Consider the following 21,884-nt stretch of genomic DNA (forward strand, 5'->3'; position numbering starts at 1 on the left):
AGTAAAACCAGCCCTTGCCTTATCAGGAAGCCAGTGTAGAGAGGCTAGCACTGGAGTAATATGATAAAATTGTTTGGTTCTAGTCAAGATTCTAGCAGCCGTGTTTAGCACTAACTGAAGTTTGTTTAGTTGTTTTCATCCGGGTTGCCGGAAAGTAGAGCATTGCAGTAGTCTAACCTAGAAGTGACAAAAGCAGGGATTAATTTTTCTGCATTATTTTTGGACAAAGTTTCAGATTTTTGCAATGTTACGTAGATGGAAAAAACCTGTCCTTGAAACAGTCTTAATATGTTTGTTAAAAAAAGAGATCAGGGTCCAGAGTAATACCGAGGTCCTTCAGTTTTATTTGAGATGACAGTACAACCATCAAGATTAATTGTCAGATTCAACAGAAGATCTTTGTTTCTTGGGACCTATAACAAGCATCTCTGTTTTGTTCCGAGTTTAAAAGTAGAACATTTGCAGCCATCCACTTCCTTATGTCTGAAACACAGGCTTCCAAGGATGATTAGTTTTAAGTCTAATACTGCGGGTAATGGAGTCGCCAATGACTAGTGTTTTCAATTTGTCAGAGCTAATGGTGGGAGGCTTCAGCGTCTCAGACCTCATAATGGGAGGAGTAGAGACCAGAGAAGGCTCGGCCTCTGACTCCGACTCGCTGCTTAATGAGGAGAACCGGTTGAAGGTTTCTTTCGGCTGAATGAGTGACACCGGTTGAGCAATCCTACAGCATTTCCTTCCAGAAGCCATGAGAAAGTTGTCTGGCTGCGGGGACTGTGCGAGGGGATTTATACTACTATCTGTACTTACTGGTGGCACAGACACTTTCATTCTTTCCTACACTTAAATTACCCTTGCCTAACGATTGAGCCTGAAGCTAGGCTAGCAGCACAGCTATCCTCGCTGTAAGGCGATCGTTCTCCTGTATATTATGAGTACAGCGACTGCAATTAGAAGGCATCATGTTAATGTTTTTACTTAGCTTCGGCTGGTGGAGGTCCTGACGAAACACGTCCAGATAAAGTGTCCAGAGTGAAAAAGTCGAGCAAGGTGGGGAAAACTAAAAATATAAATGGTAATTAAAAAGTAAAAACTGGGAAGTTGGCAGGTAGCAAAGTAAGGTTAGAAACAAAACGCACAGCAGCACGAAAACAAGTCTAAATATCTATTCACCCCCTTTGCTATGAAGCCTCTAAATAAGATATGGTGCAACCAATTTCCTCCAGAAGTTACATAATTAGTTAGATTGCACACAGGTTGACTTTATTTAAGTGTCACATGATGTCAGTATAGTACACTGCTCCAAAAAAATAAAGGGAACACTTAAACAACACAATGTAACTCCAAATCAATCACACTTCTGTGAAATCAAACTGTCCACTTAGGAAGCAACACTGATTGACAATACATTTCACATGCTGTTGTGCAAATGGAATAGACAACAGGTGGAAATTATAGGCAATTAGCAAGACACCCCCAATAAAGGAGTGGTTCTGCAGGTGGTGACCACAAACCACTTCTCAGTTCCTATGCTTCCTGGCTGATGTTTTGGTCACTTGAATGCTGGCGGTGCTTTCACTCTAGTGGTAGCATGAGACGGAGTCTACAACCCACACAAGTGGCTCAGGTAGTGCGGCACATCAATGCGAGCTGTGGCAAGAAGGTTTGCTGTGTCTGTCAGCGTAGTGCCCAGAGCATGGAGGCGCTACCAGGAGACAGGCCAGTACATCAGGAGACGTGGAGGAGGCCGTAGGAGGGCAACAACACAGCAGCAGGACCGCTACCTCCGCCTTTGTGCAAGGAGGAGCACTGCCAGAGCCCTGCAAAATGACCTCCAGCAGGCCACAAATGTGCATGTGTCTGCTCAAACGGTCAGAAACAGACTCCATGAGGGTGGTATGAGGGCCCGACGTCCACAGGTGGGGGTTGTGCTTACAGCCCAACACTGTGCAGGACGTTTGGCATTTGCCAGAGAACACCAAGATTGGCAAATTCGACACTGGCGCCCTGTGCTCTTCACAGATGAAAGCAGGTTCACACTGAGCACATGTGACAGACGTGACTGAGTCTGGAGACGCCGTGGAGAACATTCTACTGCCTGCAACATCCTCCAGCATGACCGGTTTGGCGGTGGGTCAGTCATGGTGTGGGGTGGCATTTCTTTGTGCTCGCCAGAGGTAGCCTGACTGCCATTAGGTACCGAGATGAGATTCTCAGACCCCTTGTGAGACCATATGCTGGTGTGGTTGGCCCTGGGTTCCTCCTAATGCAAGACAATGCTAGACCTCATGTGGCTGGAGTGTGTCAGCAGTTCCTGCAAGAGGAAAGCATTGATGCTGTGGACTGGCCCGCCCATTCCCCAGACCTGAATTCCAATTAAGCACATCTGGGACATCATGTCTCGCTCCACCCACCAACGCCACGTTGCACCACAGACTGTCCAGGAGTTGGTGGATGCTTTAGTCCAGGTCTGGGAGGAGATCCCTCAGGAGACCATCCGCCACCTCATCAGGAGCATGCCCAGGCGTTGTAGGGAGGTCATACAGGCACGTGGAGGCCACAAACACTACTGAGCCTAATTTTGACTTGTTTTAAGGACATTACATCAAAGTTGGATCAGCCTGTAGTGTGGTTTTCCATTTTAATTTTGAGTGTGACTCCAAATCCAGACCTCCATGGGTTGAAAAATTTGATTTCCATTGATAATTTTTGTGTGATTTTGTTGTCAGCACATTCAACTATGTAAAGAAGAAAGTATTTAATAAGAATATTTCATTCAATCAGATCTAGGATGTGTTATTTTAGTGATCCCTTTATTTTTTTGAGCAGTGTATATATACACCTGTTCTGAAAGGCCCCAGAGTCTGCAACACCACTAAGCAAGGGGCATGACTAATCAAGCGGCACCATAAAGACCAGGGAGCTCTCCAAACAGGTCAAGAACAAAGTTGTGGAGAAGTACAGATCAGGGTTGGGTTCTAAAAAAATATCAGAAACTTTGAACATCCCACGGAGCACCATTAAATCTATTATTACAATATTGAAAGAATATGGCACCACAACAAACCTGCCAAGAGAGGGCCGTCCACCAAAACTCACAGACCAGGCAAGGAGGGAATAAATCAGAGAGGCAACAAAGAGACCAAAGATAACCGTGAAGGAGCTGCAAAGCTCCACAGCGGAGATTGGAGTATCTGTCTCAGGGACCACTTTAAGCCGTACACTCCACAGAGCTGTTATTTTATGGAAGAGTGGCCAGAAAAAAAGCCATTGCTTAATGAAAAAATAAGCAAACATGTTTGTTGTTCACCAAAAGGCATGTGGGAGACTCCCCCCAAACAAATCGAAGAAGGTACACTGGTCATATGAGCCAAAAATTGAGCCTTTTGGCCATCGAAGAAAATGTCTGACGCAAACCCAACACCCTGAGAACACCATCCCCAGTGAAGCATGGTGGTGGCAGCATCATGCTGTGGGGATGTTTTTCATCGGCAGGGACAGGGAAACTGGTCAGAATTGAAGGAATGATGGATGGCGCTAAATACAGGGATATTCTTGAGGGAAACCTGTTTGTCTTCCAGAGATTTGAGACTGGGACCGGAGGTTCACCTTCCAGCAGAACAATGACCCTAAGCATACTGCTAAAGCAACACTCGAGTGGTTTATTAAGGGGAAACATTTTAAATGTCTTGGAATGGCCTAGTCAAAGCCCATACCTCAAACCGAGAATCTGTGTTATGACTTAAAGATTGTTTTACACCAGTGTAACCCATCCAACTTGAAGGAGCTGGAGCAGTTTTGCCTTGAAGAATGGGAAAAAATCCCAGTAGCTAGATGTGCCAAGCTTAACACAAGAGCCTTGCAGCTGTAATTGCTGCAAAAGGTGACTCTACAAATTAGTGACTTTGGGGGGTGAATAGTTAGGCACACTCAAGGGTTCTGTTTTTGTCTTGTTTGTTTCACAATATAAAAATAAATATTTTGCATCTTCAAAGTGGTAGGCATGTTTTGTAAATCAAATGATACGAACCCCCCAAAAATCCATTTTAATTCCAGGTTGTAAGAAGAAAATGCCAAAGGGGTGAATACTTTCGCAAGTCACTGTATAGACATCCTTGATGATGTTAGGTTCTTATTTTTCAGAGTAAGTAACTAACACTAGAGAAGCTTGACCAAGTTTTAATTCTTCTCACAGCTTCGTCGAAAGCTGTATTTAGACAAAAACATTTTCTCACCATCACACGTGTGTGTGTGTGTGTGTGTGTGTGTGTGTGTGTGTGTGTGTGTGTGTGTGTGTGTGTGTGTGTGTGTGTGTGTGTGTGTGTGTGTGTGTGTGTGTGTGTGTATGTGTATATATATATATATATATACAGTGCCTTGCGAAAGTATTCGGCCCCCTTGAACTTTGCGACCTTTTGCCACATTTCAGGCTTCAAACATAAAGACATAAAACTGTATTTTTTTGTGAAGAATCAACAACAAGTGGGACACAATCATGAAGTGGAACGACATTTATTGGATATTTCAAACTTTTTTAACAAATCAAAAACTGAAAAATTGGGCGTGCAAAATTATTCAGCCCCCTTAAGTTAATACTTTGTAGCGCCACCTTTTGCTGCGATTACAGCTGTAAGTCGCTTGGGGTATGTCTCTATCAGTTTTGCACATCGAGAGACTGACATTTTTTCCCATTCCTCCTTGCAAAACAGCTCGAGCTCAGTGAGGTTGGATGGAGAGCATTTGTGAACAGCAGTTTTCAGTTCTTTCCACAGATTCTCGATTGGATTCAGGTCTGGACTTTGACTTGGCCATTCTAACACCTGGATATGTTTATTTTTGAACCATTCCATTGTAGATTTTGCTTTATGTTTTGGATCATTGTCTTATTGGAAGACAAATCTCCGTCCCAGTCTCAGGTCTTTTGCAGACTCCATCAGGTTTTCTTCCAGAATGGTCCTGTATTTGGCTCCATCCATCTTCCCATCAATTTTAACCATCTTCCCTGTCCCTGCTGAAGAAAAGCAGGCCCAAACCATGATGCTGCCACCACCATGTTTGACAGTGGGGATGGTGTGTTCATGGTGATGAGCTGTGTTGCTTTTACGCCAAACATAACGTTTTGCATTGTTGCCAATTTTGGTTTCATCTGACCAGAGCACCTTCTTCCACATGTTTGGTGTGTCTCCCAGGTGGCTTGTGGCAAACTTTAAACAACACTTTTTATGGATATCTTTAAGAAATGGCTTTCTTCTTGCCACTCTTCCATAAAGGCCAGATTTGTGCAATATACGACTGATTGTTGTCCTATGGACAGAGTCTCCCACCTCAGCTGTAGATCTCTGCAGTTCATCCAGAGTGATCAGCATCTCTGATCATTCTTCTCCTTGTATGAGCTGAAAGTTTAGAGGGACGGCCAGGTCTTGGTAGATTTGCAGTGGTCTGATACTCCTTCCATTTCAATATTATCGCTTGCACAGTGCTCCTTGGGATGTTTAAAGCTTGGGAAATCTTTTTGTATCCAAATCCGACTTTAAACTTCTTCACAACAGTATCTCGGACCTGCCTGGTGTGTTCCTTGTTCTTCATGATGCTCTCTGCGCTTTTAACGGACCTCTGAGACTATCACAGTGCAGGTGCATTTATACGGAGACTTGATTACACACAGGTGGATTGTATTTATCATCATTAGTCATTTAGGTCAATATTGGATCATTCAGAGATCCTCACTGAACTTCTGGAGACAGTTTGCTGCACTGAAAGTAAAGGGGCTGAATAATTTTGCACGCCCAATTTTTCAGTTTTTGATTTGTTAAAAAAGTTTGAAATATCCAATAAATGTCGTTCCACTTCATGATTGTGTCCCACTTGTTGTTGATTCTTCACAAAAAAATACAGTTTTATATCTTTATGTTTGAAGCCTGAAATGTGGCAAAAGGTCGCAAAGTTCAAGGGGGCCGAATACTTTCGCAAGGCACTGTATATACAGAAGGTTCACCTTCCAACAGGACAACGACCGCAAGCACACAGTCAAGACAACACAAGAGTGCCTTCGGGACAAGTCCCTGAATGTCCTTGTGGCTGAGCCACATCCCGGACTTAAACCTGATCGAACATCTCTGGAGAGACCTAAAAATAGCTGTGCAGCAACACTCTCCATCCAACCTGACAGATCTTGAGAGGATCTGCAGAAAAGAATGGGAGAAACTCCCAAAATACTGGTGTGCCAAGCTTATGCGTCACACCCAAGAAGAGTCGAGGCTAATCGCTGCCAAAGGTGCTTCAACAAAGTTCTGAGTAAAGGGTCTGAATACTTATGTAAATGTAATATTTCAGTCTTTTAATTTTAAATAATTAGCAAACATCTATTTAAAAACATTTTGCTTTGTTATTATGGGGTATTGTGTGTAGATTGATGAGGGGAAAAAACTATAATACATTTTTGAATAAGGTTGTAATCTAACAAAATGTGGAAAAAGTCCAGGGGTCTGATTGCTTTCTGAAGGCACTGTATCTGAAGCATCCGTTTAGAACTTCCAACCACCATGAGAGGATGTCCAGTGGCGAGAAATGGGTGAAGATGGCGGTAGATGAAACTTGGCCGACTTTCTGCAAATGTTCTCATTGTTGAAATAGTCGAACTCGATACAGTTTTCTGTACCCAAAACTAGAATCCGTTACGAACAGAGGGCACTACGTTTTGTGGACTTGACATTGCAGTGTTTAGAAGGGTCGAATTTAGTTATTACACACTTCGGAGTAGTGTGCAATAACTAGTGTCTTGTATCTACTGTGCATACTTTGCATGTGTAGCAAATACATGCTAGAACGCCCCCTATTCCCACGTCCTTGCTTGTTCTACCCACTATGCTTCATTTGCTCCCACTGGAAACCACACCAGGGGTGTATCTTGGGTTAGTTACCAGCATCTTGGATTATAATGTGGGGGGGTCAAAATAATGAAAGAATTTCTACTAAATCCATTTGAAAATGTTGATTACACTGGGGGTGTTTCCTGGGCAAGAAAAGGTTAAATTCCTGATTTTTAAACTATACTTGTGGTATCATGGATGGTCAGTCCTTGCATCCAAAGCTCTGTCTATGAATTTGTTACATTTCCCCAACACTTTTTGTTGCTTCTACTGCAGATTTCCCCTTTTTTTTAAATGATCAAATAAAATAATTTATTCATTCTTTGTTCACCACTTTGAGCTAGTGTCTCAAAAGAGACATATAAAAAACATTGACAGTTCCCGTCTCTGTCCTGTGCTACAGCAACCTGAAGCTGAAGGTTGGGAAAAAGCGCCAGCGGGAAGCAGTTGTGGAGGCAAAGGAGGATGAAGACGCTGAGCAAGCTAAGGAGGAAGGAGAGGTAGCGCAAAAGAAAGTCAAGCTGGAGAAGTGGAGTGGAGGACACACCCCAGCACACAAAGGTACCTCAGTTAGGTGACCCTGTGATGGACGCTATGCAATAATTATACAAAAAAATTATAAAAAACAAATTCAATTTTCTCTTAATGTCAATGTGGGCATCAAATTACATACATTATTTTAAAACATGAGTATGGAAGTTGTTAACCATGTCTAAAAATCAAATATGCATGTTGTGATATTTACGCGATATGAGCCCAAATTTAAAGCACATGCTGTGCTTAGAACATTTAATTCTGTGGGACAGCCAACATAACTGTGATTGTACACTGAGTATAACAAACATTAGGAACACCTTCCTAATATTGAGTTGCACCCCCACCCTTTTGCCCTCAGAACAGCCTCAACTCCACAGGGATGCTGGCCTATGTTGACTTCAATGCTTCCCACAGTTGACATGTTGGCTGGATTTCCTTTGGGTGGTGGTTGATTTGAAGTGACATCAATAAGGGATCATATCTTTCACCTAGTCAGTCTGCCATGGAAGGAGCAGATGTTCATAATGTTTTGTATATTCAGTGTACAGCCTAACTATTTACCTATTGGTAAATAGTAACCTTACTTTTTTGTTCATGATTATCTATTCCCCCTGTGTGTTTGTGTGAAAATGTGTGTGCGCGGGCTGTACCCTATTCCTCTGTGTGAACTCCTAGTTCTGCATAAAACAATATGACCGCATTACTTTAAATGAACAGACTAATTAGCATATTATGTATTATATTTGCGTAAAGTAGTATTAGAAGTTGTATTCTAATTTCATTGATTGTTAGTCTCTGTTTTTCATAAAGCATTAAGATTTGTTAATAATATGACCACCCTACTTTAAATAATTGGGCTTAAATTACTGGAATGTTGTATTCTGTAATGCTACATTTGCATATTAAATGCATCATTTGCATAGCAGTATATATATTTTTTTTCCCAGAACAGTATGGCCAACCTATCTTGAGTTATTGGACAAAAAAGTGTTGAATTTAAGAAACCAGACATGTGATTTGGTGCCTTATTGACTAGAGATTAACGTTGACCTGTCTGACCTTTTTTGAACTTTTCAGATCAATTTAAAATAAGATATCTCATAAAATAAGAGCAATTGTGTTCATGGGAAGCTTCTCAATAACATGAAATACAAAGTATAACACCAGAACCACAGTTTCATTTTGTCCCTTAAGGGGCAGCAGGTAGCCTAGTGGTTAGAGCTTTAGGGCCGGTAACCAAAAAGGTTTCTGGATCGAATCCTCGAGCTGACATGGTAAAATTATGTTCTTCCCCTGAACAAGGCTGTTCCCCAGTAGGCCATCATTGTAAATAAGAATTTGTTCTTCACTGAAAAAAAATAATAACCACCAGATTCAATCTATACATAAATACTGTATATGGACTGAGGTACAAAGGTAAGGTACCTCAGTTAATCTTTGACTATGCTACCAAACAATTAAAAAGGGACTGACACTAGTCTACTGCAGATTGACTTGAGGGAGATCATTTAGACTAGCGATTCTCAACTGGTGGGTCGCAACCCCAATTTGGGTCATGGGAGGTTTTGAATGGTTCTCAGGTGTCTGAATAAAAACATTCAATAAATAGTCCAGTCTGAACTTAATTAAAACTTCTTTGGGATCGGTGTCCCGTACACGGGACGGTTGAGCTAACGTAGGCTAATGCGATTAGCATGAGGTTGTAAGTAACAAGAACGTTTCCCAGGACATAGACATATCTGATATTGGCAGAAAGCTTAAATTATTGTTAATCTAACTGAACTGTCCAATTTACAGTGCAATAATACTGTGCTATTATTTGAGGAGAGTGCACAATTTTGAACATGAAAAGTTATTAACCTCTCTGGGATAGGGGGGATGCTTGCGTCCCCCTTGGCCAATAGCCAGGGAAAATATAGAGCGCCGAATTCAAATAAAATACTATAAAAATCTAACTTTCATTAAATCACACATGTGATACCAAATTAAAGCTACACTCGTTATGAATCCAGCCAACATGTCAGATTTCAAAAATGCTTTTTGGCGAAAGCATAAGATGCTATTATCTGATAGCACAACAGTAAACAAAGAGAAAGCATATTTCAACCCTGCAGGCGCTACACAAACACAGAAATAAATATAAATCATGCCTTACCTTTGACGAGCGTATTTTGTTGGCACTCCAATATGTCCCAAAAACATCACAAATGGTCCTTTTGTACGCTTAATTCCGTCGATATATATCCAAAATGTCTATTTCGCGCGTTTGATCCAGAAAAACACAGCTTCCAACTTGCGCAACGTTACTACAAAATATCTCAAAAGTTACCTGTAAACTTTGCCAAAACATTTCAAACTACTTTTGTAATACAACTTTAGGTATTTTTAAACGTTAATAATCCATCAAATTGAATACGGGACAATCAATACAGTAAGACAACAAACTCACGCTACTTTTCAAGTCATGCTCCTCTCTCAAAAAGTAGACTTCAAATGACACTCATTCAAGATGGCCATACTTCTTCATTACACAAAGGAATAACCTCAACCAATTTCTAAAGACTGGTGACATCCAGTGGAAGCGGTAGGAACTGCAAACAAGTCCCTTAGAAATAGTTTTGGCTAGTTTCCCAACTAGTTTCCCAATGAAAACTCATTGAATAGACAGTGACCTCAAAAATAAAAAAAATCTGAATGATTTGTCATCTGGGTTTTGCCTGCTACATAAGTTCTGTTATACTCACAGACATGATTCAAACAGTTTTAGAAACTTCAGAGTGTTTTCTATCAAAATCTACTAATAATATGTATATCTTATATTCTGGGGATGAGTAGCAGGAAGTTGAAATTGGGCACGCTATTTATCCAAAAGTGAAAATGCTGCCCCCTATCCTGAAGTTTTAATAAACAAATTAGGCACATTTGGGGCAGTCTTGAAACAACATTTTGAACAGAAAGGCAATGGGTTCATTGGATCAGTCTAAAATTTTGCACATACACTGCTGCAGTCCAGTGGACAAAATCTAAATTGCACCTGGGCTGGAATAATACATTATGGTCTTTCTCTTGCATTTCAAAGACGATGGTACAAGAAAATACAAAATGTTTTTTTTCTTTTTTCTATTATTTTTTACCAGATCTATTGTGTTTGTTATTTTCCAACATTCCTTTCAGTGTTTCCTTTCAAATGGTACCAAGAATATGCATATCCTTGCTCCAGGGCCTGAGCTACAGGCAGTTAGATTTGGGTATGTCATTTTAGGCTAAAATTGAAAAAAGGGGGCGGATTCTTAATTAAACAACGTAAACCAGGTAGAAAGTGTGTAGAAGTGATAATGAACTTAAAATTTAAAACATTTTATCGCTGAATTTATTTTAAAAAATCAGTCACAGTATTTTCAATATAGAAGCACTATTATGGTTGATTTTGTGGTCTCAAGACAGTGAGTTTATTAACATTCTTCATCAAGAATGTGGGCAAATATGTATTATTGACAAATAGAGGTGGTAATGTTGTTCCCTTTTCATAATTGCCACATTTACTATCAATATAGCTTTACAAATAGTGTTCCAGATTGTACTTTGGCTGCGAATATTGGGTCTCAACAGACTACCTGATTTTAATTTGTGTCCCGAGGCAAAAACCAGTTGAGAACCACTGAGTTAGACATTGCCTTGTGCCTCCAGCTTTTCATGTTGTTTGTTGTTTATTTCAGAGCCGAAGCCGGAGGACGTTAAAATTGAGCTAACAAAGCTACCACCCAACGCACAGACCAACCGAAACACAAACGCCAGCCGAAAGCTAGCACTTCAGATGAAAGCCAATAACTCTATTAAATCCACTCTAATTAAGTCTCAGCCACAGACTAACAGTCAATCAACCCAACCAGCAGTACCAGGCCCCTCCTCCCAGAGCTCAGAGAAGGCCGGCCCCAGTGAGGATGTGAAGCCTCCAGCACCAGCCAACAGCCCTAGCTCTGCTCACCGACTCTTCCAGAGGACCCTGAGCCCGACAGACGTGCTGCATGTCCACAGCTACGCCAAGGGAGACTACAGCGAGGGAGAGAGCAAGGAGGACATGAGGAGCAATAGTAGTGATAGTGAAGCTGAGGAACAGGAAGACAGCAAGGTGAGAGGGGTGGAGGAGCAGAGACGCAGGAAAAGAGGAGTAGTGTCCAAACATCACGTCACTTAACCTCTGTCTGTAGGATTGGCTTTATGATGATTTTTCTGAGGTCAGCTATATACTGTACATGTTCAATGAATCAGCGCTATAATGATTATGTTGTTAACCCCTTTTATTCCACTAGGGGGCAGAAGAGGTAGCGGAGGATGAAGGTGTGCAAAGCAAACTGGGGAAGCTGCCTCGCCATCACCCTCTGATGAAGGACAGCATGAGTGACGAGGGTGAATGCAAATATTACTTCTTCATTCACATAGTTCAGCCCAAGTTAGGCTTCCTTTTCCTAAATATTGGATAAGATCTAAGGAAAGCAGTGTCAGGCATGTTCTGGCATTGAATAGAAAAGAGCATCATTCACTCGATGTTTGCATACTCGATGAGATGATAGTAGTTTGTCTGTGTGTGTTTTTAGAACTGTCTGTGGTTCCAATAACTCAGGGGATTAGAGCATATAGCATTGTGGATTTGATTTCCTTCATGGGCCACTGTCAATATCGACACTTCTGTAAGTCGCTTTGGATATGGCTTGTGCTAACGCTAGACAATCTTTGTTTTGTTGTTTTTAGAGCTGTCAGAGCAGCCCCCAGTAGAAGAGGATGGGTTAGAGGGAGAGTTGTGGGCCAAGCCCTTTGTCCATCTGTGGCAGAACAGACCCCCCAGCCTGAAGAGAGAGAAGGAGTACAACCGTCGCATGGGCCTCCAGGTCCCATACTGCTCCGTGTGCTCATTGTTCCAGACCTACCAGCGGGTGAGGAGGGAGGAAAGGAGAGTAGAGGAGAGTGCTCAACAGCAGGAGAGGAGGAGACACTCAGCACTCAGACACTTTAACAGGGGATTTTGGAAGCTAAAGTGTGTATCCTCTCAGTCATTAGTCTCAAAGGGATTCCTAAAGTAAATTCCTAACGAGAGTAAAGCTCTTATTAGGTGATTTTATTTTCTTCGCTTAGCGTTAGGAGAAAAGTAGTTGTATTGTAGTATACCTCACTCAGTACTCTTGAACAGTGAATTTGGTATTTCATGTTTTCTATGCCTAGTCTGAATTTAGCTCTATTGCTGTGTCTCTCCATGGCCATACCGAGTGCACAGATAAAAACTTTACTTTTTGAATTCTACCCTTTTTATTAATCGCTTTGGTACTATTTTCACAAGTATAGTATGTGGTGAATTTTCTAAACTCTGTCACAAAACTCAAATGGTAAAGCTTGTAACGCAGCCAGTCTTACATTCAGAACCTTTAATTTCACATTTATGTTGACTGTAATCTTCTCTCGCCACACAACCATTGATCCAAAATATGTTTACTGTGAAATATACTGAAAAAATATATAAAACGCAACATACAACTTTTAAAGATTTTACTGAGTTGCAGTTCATATAACGCGATGGTAGTGGAGCGGGTCGAGAGTTTCAAGTTCCTTGCTGTCCACATCGCCAACAAATGATCATGGTCCAAATACACCAAGACAATTCTGAAGACCTTTTTCCCCCTCAGGAGACTGAAAAGATTTGGCATGGGTTTGAGGCTCTAATATCTGCCAAAGGCCCTTGAACAAAGTACTGAGTAAGGTATCTGAATACATATTTAAATATGATTTCGGGGAGTTGATTTGTTTTTATACAATAGCAAACATTTCTAAACCTGTTTTTGCTTTGTCATTATGGGGTATTGTGTGTAGATTGAGGAACAACAATTTAATCAATTTCAGAATAAAGCTGTAATGTAACAAAATGTGGGAAAAGTCAAGGGGTCTGAATACTTTATGAATGCACTGTATCTTTTGACTCTTAATTGTTTAATAGGGGCGTGTTTATCTGCCAGGAGAACAAATATGGAGGAGGGATTTTCTAAAGCCAAGACTTGGTCAGGAATACAGGAGACAGTCATGTAAAAACCCTTAGCAGAAACATTTTGAAATGTTATCTTAATTAAACATGAATTTGTATTTTGCTGTTTCGTATCTCTAAAATGGAACCCAAACCGGCTGCGCGCGTCCGACATCGTGCATAAATGTATTTTATCCCCCAACATCAAACGCGATCACGACACACAGGTTAAAATATCAAAACAAACTCTGAACCAATTACATGAATTTGGGGACAGGTCGAAAAGCATTAAACATGTATGGCAATTTAGCTAGTTAATTTGTCCTATTTAGCTAGCTTGCTGTTGCTAGCTAATTTGTCCTTGGATATAAACATTGACATTTTACCTGAAAAGCACAAGGTCCTCTACTCCGACAATTAATCCACACATAAAATGGCCAACCGAATCATTTGTAGTCATCTCTCCTCCTCCTTCCAGACGCTCGTTGGCGCGCAATAATTGAATAACATGGATTTCTACATTTATTTTGTGACGCTCGCGTACGCGACGTGTCCGGTCTGTTATACAGACTATGGGACAATGATCACTGAGATCATATGCAAATACTCCACTATATTAAATTACTGCACTGTAGGAGCTAGGAGCATTTCAAGCATTTCACTGTACCTGCTTTAACGTGTACGTGGCCAATTAACTTTGATTTGTTACATACAGTACATCCCTTATCTTCTCAATATCTGATTTAAAAAAAAAACTTACTGTGAACTAAATTCTTAAGTCATCATTGTAGTTAATTTGAGTATACACTACCCGTCAAAAGTTTTAGAACACCTCGTTCAAGGGGTTTTATTTATTTTTACTATTTTCTACATTGTACAATAATAGTGAAGACATCACAACTATGAAATAACACGTATGTAATCAAGGAGTAACCAAAAAAGTGTTAAACAAATTCAAATATAAAATATTTTCAATATTCTGTATTCTTCAAATAGTAAACCTTTGCCTTGATGACAGCTTTGCACACTCTTGGCAGTCTCAACCAGCTTCACCTGGAATGCTTTTCCAATAGTCTTGAAGGAGTTCCCACATATGCTGAGCACTTGTTGGCTGCTTTTCCTTTACTCTGCGGTCCAACTCATCCCAAACCATCTCAATTTGGTTGAGGTCAGGGGATTGTGGAGGCCAGGTTAACTGATGCAGCACTCCATCACTCTCCTTCTTGGTCAAATAGCCGTTACACAGCCTGGAAGTGTGTTTGGTCATTGTCCTGTTGAAAAACAAATTATAGTCCCACTAAGCCCAAACCAAATGGGATGGAACTCTGAAGCATTTATCTGGGCTGCAATTTCTGAGGCTGGTAAATCTAATGAACTTGTCATCTGCAGCAGAGGTAACTCTGGGTCTTCCGTTCCTGTGGCGGTCCTCATGATAGCCAGTTTTATCATAGCTCTTGAGGGTTTTTGAGACTACCCTTGAAGAAACTTTCAAAAGTTATGGAAACTTTTTGAAATTTCCGATTTGACTGATATTCATGCCTTAAAGTAATGGTCTGTCGTTTCTCTTTGCTTATTTGAGCTGTTATTGCCATTTAATATGGACTTGGTCTTTTACCAAATAGTGCTATCTTCTGTATACACCTAGTCACAAAACATCTGATTGGCTCAAACGCATTAAGAAGGAAGGAAATTCCACAAATTAACTTTTATGAAGGCACACCTGTTAATTGAAATGCATTCCAGGTGACTACCTCATGAAGCTGGTTGAGAAAATTCCAAAAGTGTGCAAAGCTGTCATCAAGGAAAAATGTGTCTATTTGAAGAATCTCAAATATATTAATATATTATTATTTTTTGGTTGCTACATGATTCCATATGTGTTTTTTCATAGTTTTTATGTCTTCACTATTATTCTACAATGTAGATAGTAGTCAAACTAAAGAAAAACCCTTGAATGAGGTGTTCTAAAACTTCTGACCGGTAGTGTAAATCATACTTTTTATGTTTCTACTTTACAATGTACATTTTCATGATGCAGTTCTCAATCTGTAGTAGACAAACCAGTTTACATGTAAAATCTATAGGTTTACCAAACATTTAAGTGGTCATCAATTAACAGTTGGATTCAGTAAGTGAAATGTATTTTTGCAGAAGAGAATCATATCAAAAGTAATGTGAGCAGTGCATTGTGACAGGCAATTACTTTATATGAACATGTATTGCAATGCAAAATATGTATTTCTAGATGACACTGATTTAAATTTGGTGAAAATGGACTGATTTTGTGTTGTACTTAGTCAATTGAAAATGTGGTTAGCCTTTTTGTTGATGTTTTGAGTTTAGTACTAAGAGCTGTGAAAATTACATCAAAGCGATTAAAAACCAAAAAACAGTTAAAAAAAATAACTGTAAAAATGTTTTTTAAATGATCCTCCATTGTCCTCCCAAGTGGTGCTAAATATGATTATTTTTAAAATCTCCAGACGGAGTGTGCTGATGACTGTAAGGACACTCCAGTGGTGTTGCCTGGAGGCAGACTGAGGACTAAGCCTCTGATCGCTGAGATGTGTTTCACTACCACCACCGAGCCAGAGGAGGGTGCTGAGGAGCAGGCGCTTGGAGCCCTGGCGCCCACCACCCCTCACCTGGAGCCAGACGGCACCAGCCTGCTCATCAGCTGCTCCCACTGCAGTGTCCGCATACACACCAGTCAGTACTACTTACTAACTAACTACACACCAGTCAGTACTCGCAACATAACGTACTCTCATTGTTTTTGCAGACCCTCAAACCTCGTTTATACCCTACGTACGTATGCATGGATGAACTACAAGTAGCAATGCAAAATAGCTGTGGCGTAGCAAAACAACTATGCAGAGGTGTGCAACTGCGTTGTGTACGTAGGGTATTAGAAGCCTTCAGAAAGCTTCTAGTCAACAGGTTTACCTACAGCTATAGTTGGAGAGATCATAGGCTGTACTGTACCCTTAACTGTAATACCAGGGTTAACAGCTATACTCTACTCTAGCAAGCTGTTTGGACAGACTTGATTTAGAGGAGTTAACTACAGGCTGTTTCAGGCCTAGAATTGTTTTTTTTATTTTTTTTTTACTCTGACACATTTGATATACACCGGAAAGGAAGAGGCACTGCGAGACGTTTCTAAAATTAGCCCAGTGCATTTCTATGGGCTTATTTTGGACCTAAGCTTGTCAAATCTAATCACATTTTATTAATCACATACTTCGTGACTAACAGTGAAATGCTTACTGTCGGGTCCTTTTCCAACAATTTGAAATAGTGACATGAGGAATAAATGCAGTGCATAACAATGAGTAAAAATAACATGGCTATATACAGGGAGTACCAGAACTGAGTTGATTTTCAGGAGTACGAGGTAGCTATGAACATGTAGGTAGGTAAAGTGACTAGGCAACAGGATAGATAAGACATTAGCTGTGTTTGTGTCAGTATGCATGTGTGGATGTGCTTTGTGTGTGTGTGTGGGTAGAGTCCAGTGTGTGCATAGTCATTGCAAAAAAGGATCAACGTAGGTAGAATGGCTAGCCATTTGATTAGCTTTTTACCAGTCTCATGGCTTGAGGGTAGAAGCTTCAGGGTCCTGTTGGTTCCAGACTTGGTGTACTGGTACCGCTTGAGGTGCAGGAAATAGATTGAACAGTCTATGGCTTTGGTGGCTAGAGTCTTTGACAATGCCGTACTCAACCCCCCTGTGTAGTGCCTTGCAGTTGCCGTACCAAGTGGTGATGCAGCCAGTCAATATGTTCTCAATGGTGCAGCTTTAGAACTTTGAGGGTCTGAGGGCCCATGCCAAATCTTTTCAGCCTCCTGGATGGGGAGTAAGCCCTGTCATACACCCACACAGTTGTAAAGAGTGTATGTGGACCATGTTAATTCCGTAGTGATGTGGACACGGAGGAACTTGAAGCTCTCAACCTGCTCCACTACAGTCCCATCGATGTGGATGGGGCCGTGCTCACCCCTCCCTTTCCTCTAGTCCACGATCAGCTCTTTTGTCTTGCTGACTTTGAGGGAGAGGTTGTTGTCCTGGCACCACACTTCCAGGTCTCTAAACTCCTCCCTATAGGCTGCATCATCGTTGTCGGTGATAAGTACTACCACCATTGTGTGAGACCACGCAGTCGTAGGTGAACAGGGATTACAGGAGGGGACTCAGCACACACCCCTGTGGGACCCCCGTGTTGATTGTCTGCGTAGCGAATGTATTGTTGCTTATCCTTAGCGCCTGGCGGCGGCCTGTCAGGGAGTCCAGCATCCAGGGAGAGTTGTTCAGTCCCAGGGTCCTGTGCTTGGTGATACGCTTGAAGGGGGCTATGGTGTTGAATGCTGAGCTATACTCAAGGAACAGCATTCTTATAGGTATTCCTTTTTGTCCAGTGAGGGCAGGGTGGAGTGCAATAGAAATTGCCTCATCTCTGTATCTGTTGGGGCAGGAGCGAATTGGAGTGGGTCTTGGGTGTCTGGGATGATGGTATTGATGTGAGCCATGACCAGCCTTTCAAAGCATTTCATGGCTACGGACGTGTGTTACAGGGAAATAGTAATTTAGTCAGGTTACCTTGGCATTATTGGACAAGCGGACTATAGTGGTCTGCTTGAAACAAGTTGGTATTACAGAGCTACGTATTACAGGGATATGTTGAAAATGTCAGTGAAGACACTTGCCAGCTGGTCAGCCCATGCTCGGAGTAAACGTCCTGGTATTCCATCTGGCCCTGCGGTTTTGTGAATGTTAACCTGTTTAAAAGTCCTACTCACATTGGCTATTGAGAGCAAGATCACACAGTCGCCCGGAACAGCTGGTGCTTTCATGCATGGTTCCGTGTGGTCTGCCTTGACGTGTTTAGCTAGTCTGGTAGGCTCACGTCGCTAGGCAGCTCACGGCTGGGTTTCCCTCTGATCTGTGATAGTTTGTGAGCCCTGCCACATCTGTTGCGCGTCAGAGCCGGCGTAGTAGGATTCAATCTTAGTCCTGCATTGGCGCTTTGCCTGTTTGGAGGTCATAGCCGGTCGTAACGGGATTTCTTATAAGCGTCCGGATTAGTGTTCCGCTACTTGAAAGTGTCAGCTTTAGCCTTTAGTTTAGTGTGGATGTCACATTTAATCCATGGCTTCTGGTTGGGGTATGCTCGTATGGTCACTGTGGGGACGATGTCTTCAATGCACTAATTAAAGGGAATGGGAACACTTTAGGGAGTAAACATAGCAAAGAGTTCAATTAATACTAAACGTGCAAATAAAATAGAAACATCTCTATTTTTAGGATTTTTATCTTTAACCTTCGATTATTAGAGGTATGTGTAGCACCATACTGAATTGCCATAGTAATGACTGATGCCAATGCGTCATTGGCAGGATTGAGCGAATTGTGTGTTTTGGCTCGGGGACTGAAAGTGAATGCTGCTCTGTCATTGAGATCAGGACAACAACATTAAGAAGGAAAGACTTAAGACTTTGTCAATGCCTGTCTGCCAATCGTCCTCCCAAACTAGCTCTTGGTGTATGCTATGTTAATTTTGTCCCCTGACCTGGTGTTTGGTTTTGTGTTACCAGGCTGTTATGGCGTGGATCCAAAGATTGTTACTAAGGATTGGAAGTGTGCTCGCTGTAAGGCCAACGCCATGACTGAGGTTAGTGTCTGTCTCTACAACAGCTCAGTGGCCCTTCTCTATGTATGACTCACCTCACCTAGTTGGCCCAAATCTCTGTTACTGTCACTGTCAATAGTGTTTGCAAACTTTGCAGTACTCTAAACAGTCATTAGATCTGGCAGTAGTGTTTGCGGTAGTCTCCTAATGATATGTGACTAACTGATACTGGTCATCAGGTAGCAGGAACCACATCTATGTTTAGATGACTTGGATGATGAGGGCTGACAGTTTGTTTTCCTGTTTGCAGAGTTGCTGTTTGTGTTCGCTGAGGGGTGGAGCCTTGCAGAAAGCCAACAACAACAAGTAAGTTTGTGTGCCAGTCAAATTTCCTTAGATCAGGGAGTGGTCTAGTCTAGCAATCAGTAATCACACATTGAACATTTACTCTACAACTCTAATCAACAGTATATTGATTTATGTTCACATATTTAGACGTTCTAATTAAATATATCTACTAGGGTTTAGTTTATAAGCCACTAACGATGTGTGTGTGTGTGTTGACATGTTTTTGTGTGTGTGTTGACATGTTTTTGTGTGTTGTAGGTGGGTCCATGTGCTGTGTGCAGTAGCAGTGTTGGAGGCTCGCTTTGTGAACATCACTGAGAGAAGCCCTGTGGATCTGAGTGGGATTCCTCTACAGAGGTTTAAACTGGTGAGTTAAACACAGTGAATGTCAATCAATCAAATGTATTTATAAAGCCCTTTTTACATCATCCGATGCTATACAGAAACCCAGCCTAAAACAGCAAGCAATGCAGATGTAGAAGCATGGTAGCTAGGAAAAACTCCCTAGGAAGGCAGGAACCTAGGAAGAAACCTAGAGAGGAACCAGGCTCTGAGGGGTGTCCATTCCTCTTCTGGCTGTGCAGGGTGGCGATTATAACAGTACATGGCCAAGATGTTCAAACGTTCATAGATGACCAGCAGGGTCAAATCATAATAATCACAGTGGTTGTAGAGGGTGCAACAGGTCATCACCTCAGGAGTAAATGTCAGTTGGCTTTTCATAGCCGATCATTCAGAGTTAGAGACAGCAGGTGCGGTAGAGAGAGAGTCAAAAACAGCAAGTCTGGGACAAGGTAGCACGTCTGGTGAACAGGTCAGGGTTCCATAGCCGCAAGCAGAACAGTTGAAACTGGAGCAGCAGCACGACCAGGTGGACTGGGGACAGCAAGGAATCATCAGGCCAGGTAGTCCTGAGGCATGGTCCTAGGGCTCAGGTCCTCTGAGAGAAAGAGAGAGAGAGAATTAGAGGGAGCATACTTACATTCTCACAGCACACCGGAGAAGACAGGAGAAATACTCCAGATATAACAGACTGACCCAAGCCCCCCGACACAAACTATTGCAGCATAATTACGGGAGGCTGAGACAGGAGGGGTCGGGAGACACTGGCCCCGTCCGACTATATCCTGAGACAGGGCCAACCAGGCAGGATATAACCCCACCCACTTTGCCAAAGCACAGTCCCCAAAACCACTTGAGGGATATCTTTAGCCACCAACTTACTACCCTGAAACACCCCACGAAGATCTCCCTCACGGCACAAACCCGAGAGGGACGCCAACCTGGACAGGAAGATCACGTCACAGACTCAACCCACTCCCTCCTAGGGACGGCATGGAAGAGCACCTTGAAAGTCAGTGACTCAGCCCCCGTAATAGGGTTAGAGGCAGAGAATCCCAATGGAGAGAGGGGAACCGGCCAGGCAGAGACAGCAAAGGTGGTTCGTCGCTCAAGTGCCTTTCCGTTCACCTTCACACCCCTGGGTCAGACTACACTCAATCATAGGACCTACTGAAGCGATGATTCTTACCGAGTCTGCTTCTCTCACATGGATAGGCAGACCATTCCATAAAAATTGAGCTCTATAGGAGAAAGCCCTGCCTCCAGCTGTTTGCTTAGAAATTCTATGGACAATAAGGAGGACTGCGTCTTGTGACCGTAGCGTATGTGTAGGTATGTACGGCAGGACCAAATCGGAAAGATGGATTGGAGCAAGCACATGTAATGCTTTGTAGGTTAGCAGTAAAACCTTGAGATCAACCCTAGCATTAGCAGGAAGCCAGTGTAGAGAGGCTAGCACTGGAGTAATGTGATCAAATTGTTTGGTTCTAGTCAGGATTCTAGCAGCCGTGTTTAGCACTAACTGAAGTTTATTTAGTGATTTATCCGGGTAGCTGGAAAGTAAAAGCATTGCAGTAGTCTAATCTAGAAGTGACAAAAGAAGGGATACATTTTTGCAAATTTACGTAGATGACTGTACAAACATCAATATTAATTGTCAGATCCAACAGCAGATCTCTTTGTTTCTTGGGACCTAGAACTAGCATCTCTGTTTTGTCAGAGTTTAAATGTAAAACATTTGCTGCCATCCCCTTCCTTATGTCGGAAAGACAGGCTTCCAGGGAGGGCAATTTTCATTGAAATGTACAGCTGTGTATCGTCCGCATAGCAGTGAAAGTTAACATGATGTTTCTGAATGACATCACCAAGAGGTGTGAGTGGGGATAACAAGTATTTGATACACTGCTAATTTTGCAGGTTTTCCTACTTACAAAGCATGTAGAGGTCTGCCATTTTTATCATAGGTACACTTCAACTGTGAGAGACGGAATCTAAAACAAAAATCCAGAAAATCACATTATGATTTTTAAGTAATTCATTTGCATTTTATTGCATGACATAAGTATTTGATACATCAGAAAAGCAGAACTTAATATTTATTACAGAGATCATATGTTTCCTGTAGTTCTTGACCAGGTTTGCATACACTGC

General features: G+C 41.9%; 1 protein-coding gene across 6 annotated transcripts in view; it reads left to right on the forward strand.

Annotated features, from left to right (window-relative positions):
• LOC110521735 (lysine-specific demethylase 4A) overlaps window positions 1-21,884 on the forward strand; it is a 49,213-nt gene that overhangs the window by 21,922 nt on the left and 5,407 nt on the right. For all 6 annotated transcript variants that reach the window (XM_021599554.2, XM_021599552.2, XM_036968612.1 and 3 more), the window contains 8 exons: window positions 7,273-7,430; window positions 11,123-11,535; window positions 11,717-11,813; window positions 12,156-12,337; window positions 15,897-16,122; window positions 19,009-19,085; window positions 19,354-19,409; window positions 19,650-19,758. In XM_021599554.2, coding sequence (XP_021455229.1) covers window positions 7,273-7,430; window positions 11,123-11,535; window positions 11,717-11,813; window positions 12,156-12,337; window positions 15,897-16,122; window positions 19,009-19,085; window positions 19,354-19,409; window positions 19,650-19,758 — 1,318 coding nt within the window. The remainder of the gene's footprint in view (window positions 1-7,272; window positions 7,431-11,122; window positions 11,536-11,716; window positions 11,814-12,155; window positions 12,338-15,896; window positions 16,123-19,008; window positions 19,086-19,353; window positions 19,410-19,649; window positions 19,759-21,884) is intronic.

Source organism: Oncorhynchus mykiss, chromosome 30, assembly GCF_013265735.2.
Source record: "Oncorhynchus mykiss isolate Arlee chromosome 30, USDA_OmykA_1.1, whole genome shotgun sequence".
Lineage (NCBI taxonomy): Eukaryota > Metazoa > Chordata > Actinopteri > Salmoniformes > Salmonidae > Oncorhynchus > Oncorhynchus mykiss.